The 3669-nt window shown below is 43.6% G+C and overlaps 1 protein-coding gene and 1 non-coding gene across 2 annotated transcripts; both read right to left on the bottom strand.

Annotated features, from left to right (window-relative positions):
* Window positions 1-981: 981 nt before the first annotated feature.
* Window positions 982-2332, bottom strand: RPS20 (ribosomal protein S20). Its single transcript, XM_044245573.1, has 4 exons — window positions 2169-2332; window positions 1884-1983; window positions 1512-1585; window positions 982-1201 (listed from the first exon to the last, which is right to left on the bottom strand). The coding sequence occupies exons 1-4, from the start codon at window positions 2169-2171 to the stop codon at window positions 1019-1021; spliced, it is 360 nt and encodes a 119-aa protein (XP_044101508.1). The 5' UTR covers window positions 2172-2332; the 3' UTR covers window positions 982-1018.
* Window positions 1653-1719, bottom strand: LOC122905810. The gene has a single exon (XR_006384482.1). It is a non-coding gene; the product is annotated as a small nucleolar RNA U54 (small nucleolar RNA).
* Window positions 2333-3669: the final 1337 nt, after the last annotated feature.

Raw genomic sequence — 3669 nt, 5'->3', positions numbered from 1 at the left:
AGTCATCAGGCAAGCCAAACCTCACAGCCAGTTTCCAGATTTGCACAAGAACAGCATTTAAGAAAATAAAAGTATGAACAGTGGACTACCTGGGTGACTCAGGCAATTGAACGTCTGACTCTTGATTTTCCTCAGCTCAAGATCTTGGGGTTGTGAGATTAAGCCCTGGAAGACTCCACATTCAGCGGGGTCTGCTTGGGATTCTCCCACTACCCTGCCCCCCAAGCAGTCTTGCTCTCTAAATTTTTAAAAATAAAAAAAAGGCATAGAGTCTAGTAGCTAAACAATGTTATCCATTACTGTCATAGGGGTCCGCCTAAATAAATTTGCTCTACTAATGACACACTTTTCTCTTAACATACTTCTATTAAATGTTTATATATAAACTACACATTAGTATAGATCCACATTAAAAGAAACTCCAAGGCCTGTATATACAGTTCTATAAATATAACCTAAATACTGGGTCTTTTTTTGATCTGTTAATCTAAAATTAAAACACTTCTCTGCAAAACTGCTTAATATAAAGGCCAATATTTCCAAAATATTTAACAATTTGAGGAGTTTACTCTAGTGTAACATCAAGAGAAAGGATATATTAGTTGGCAGAACTTAGTATTTCCCATGTTAGTTACCTGCCCACAAAAGCACCCTGTATCTACTTAAAATCAGAATTTTTGGAATTAAAACCCAAACGTCTTTTGGATAAGCTCTAATATGCAGCCAGTTATGAACCACCACATTGTATACATTCATCAATGCTAAGGTCTCCATGTATTTAGTTAATACAACTTAGTTTTCAGGTGATGCCAAGCACCAACTGCTTTAGTGGCCTCTTAAGAGATACAATGCAAACAGGATAGACCACCCATCCCTAGAATATTAACCTAATTTTGACTACTCAAAAGGCGGACAAGGATTTTGTAGTACAACTCTGTACTCCTAAAATACGTGGGTATTTAGGAAAAAAGTCAACAAGCCTTAACAACGGATTATCAATTTATTAAAAAGGTTGATTTTAAGCATCTGCAATGGTAACTTCAACCTCAACTCCTGGCTCAATACTGATGGATGTAATCTGCTTAACAATCTCAGAAGGACTGTGCAAATCAATGAGCCGCTTGTGGATCCTCATTTGAAACCGATCCCAAGTCTTAGAGCCTTCACCACAAGGAGTTTTTCTTGTAGTGATTCTCAGAGTCTGCAACAAAAGACAAAAGAAACCAAGCATTTATAGTTTTATGCTTATCCCTAGGTCACCTACAAAACCACTGCTTCCTTATTTCATTTGTAAATACTTCCTAGAGCATCATTCCTTCTTACCGAAATCACCATCAATTTATGCCTGCAAATTAGTTTTCCTCAGCCAAGACAGTGCCCTTATAAAAGCACCATACCCCACCCAAGACTTCAACAGTTAGCTGTGAAAACTGGGCACTGGACATGAACCAAATTTTACCAACAATTTTTCTTTAGTTGTGTTCCCCCCTCTCCCCTCTGATGTACTTCACCTTGGTAGGCATCCGCACTGGTCCTTTCACTTTCAGATTCTTTTCCTTTGCGCCTCTGATCAAATCAGCACATACTACAGAAAAATAAAAGCATCTTTTCAGTTCTTTCAAAAGAGTCAACGCGTTAGTAATTTTAGCTGATGCTGGCTCAGAATAGCGTATACAACTGTCATCATCGTTCAACACAGTAGCTGTCTCCTCATCGCCAACAAGGATTTAAGAAACACATTAACAGTTAAGCATAGATCCCTCCTTGCCTTTTCTAAGTTAAGCAACTTGTCCCTTGACTCCTGAGTCAATCCTGTACAGCAACAAAAACAAATTCATTCTATTTTTTGCCCAAAGGTCTCACCCTGAAAATACCATACTGACCCTTTTCCAAAGATTTTACGTTGCGGCTGGTGAGAGTAATTCTAATTCGGTGAATCGCCACCTCCGGTTCCACGGGTGTCTTCCCGGTGTCTTTAAAAGCCTATCATTACACAAACGGAAACGACTTTAAGGGACTTCCCAGGCTTCTCTGCCATCTCACAACCTCCTCCACAGAGTAAGTGAGGCTCGTATTCCCACCGCTTCCTCCCATCCCGGAATCAGTCCCCAGAAGGGACCGTGTCTCCCTCCGCGTCCCCAACCACGCGGTGCCGGCCCCCGCCTCACCATGGCTGCGGCGCGGCTTCCTGACCGACTTGTTCCTCGGTGAGAGCGAACAGCGGTGAGTCAGGAGCAGAAGCGGGGCGTCCAAAGCACCGCCGAACCTGCGACCGCGTCTTCTCAAAGAGAAAGCCGAGAGGCCTGCGTGGCGCTTATATAGCTGCTCTCCAGTCTGCATCCGGGTCCCGCACGCGCCTCCGCGCTGCCCCGGAAGAGGAATTGTCCTGAGGGCTCCAGAGGCGGCCGCGCGAGTCGGGACTGGAGCAATCGTGGAGTTGGCGGGAAAGGCGTGGCTGTGGGTGCCCCCTTTCGGCTGGGAGGACTTAGAGCCCCGGAGGCGGCGTCCCCGCCCCTGCAGTTACCAAGGTCCTCTGGCCACCTGGAAGAGATGACAGGGAGACTATGACCAAAAACCCGAGAAACTCCTCTTCCTGGTGCACCTACCCCTGGCCGTCTGCAAAGAGTCGTGTAGTTTTTAACACTGCAAATGATGCTTCCTATACAAACCGAAGCATTCTTTCTTACTCTGAGTTTAACTCACGTAGATATTGGGGAAAATGACTGACCACCTGGTCGTGTTGTTTCAAACCTTTTTCATAGCCTGAAACACATTTTCGGGATATTTCGCCTTCTGGCTTCCCAGAGCGGCAGATCCATTTAATCCGTTTCTAGAAAGCACTGAACTTGGGTTCTTTCCGTCGGAGGAAATTGAGGGCAAAAATGCCTGGCTGCCGGGATTATCCTGTGCATCCGGAGGCCTACCCTGGAGACGGAGGCCATCTCCCGGATTCTAAAACATGCTGTCGCCTCTCTGTTCGGATTAGGTAATATCGGATAAGACCTTTCAAGATCTCCGTTATACTGAGTGTATGGGACCAAGTACAGTGGAAAAACCAAGAGCGGTCAACTGTCTTGGGTAGCCAGGAGAGAGCGTAAGGAGGACACATATACTTAGGATGACAGAGTGGTTAAGTGGAAGGAAATAGGTAGGACTGGTTTTGGTACAGTGCAGAAGGAAGAATAAATAACCTCATTATTTTACATGTGAACTGCCAAATGCAGAAGAGTTAATTTGCTCAGACACACAGAACTGGTGAAGGACAGACCTCTGACCCCTCCCATCAGGGCTCCTTCTTGAGCCTTTCCCTTCTGTTCCTTGGAGGGAAATCATACTTAAAGCTTTTATCAAATAATAGCACAAATTTATTTGTTTGGTCATAATTGGGCATAGCTAATACCTGGCTTTCTTTGGCTCATAAGTATATAGATAGATAGATATAGATATAGATTTTTCTGCCATTTACCAATTAATTTAAATATTAAAGTTAGTGTATTTCTAGTTCAGTTATTCTAAAGTGTCATCTGGCTGTAAAAACCATTATTGGGAGAATTTGCAGCAACAAACTCTGAAAATCTGTGTTCTTAGTTTACTAGCTGTAACCTAAATGAGACTTCATAACTCAGGGCTTTAACTTACTGCTATGGCTACCAGTAGGAATGCTTGAGA

The sequence above is a fragment of the Neovison vison genome, chromosome 4 (genome assembly GCF_020171115.1).
Source record: "Neovison vison isolate M4711 chromosome 4, ASM_NN_V1, whole genome shotgun sequence".
Classification (NCBI taxonomy): Eukaryota; Metazoa; Chordata; class Mammalia; order Carnivora; family Mustelidae; genus Neogale; species Neogale vison.
This window is presented reverse-complemented; position numbering and strand designations above follow the sequence as displayed.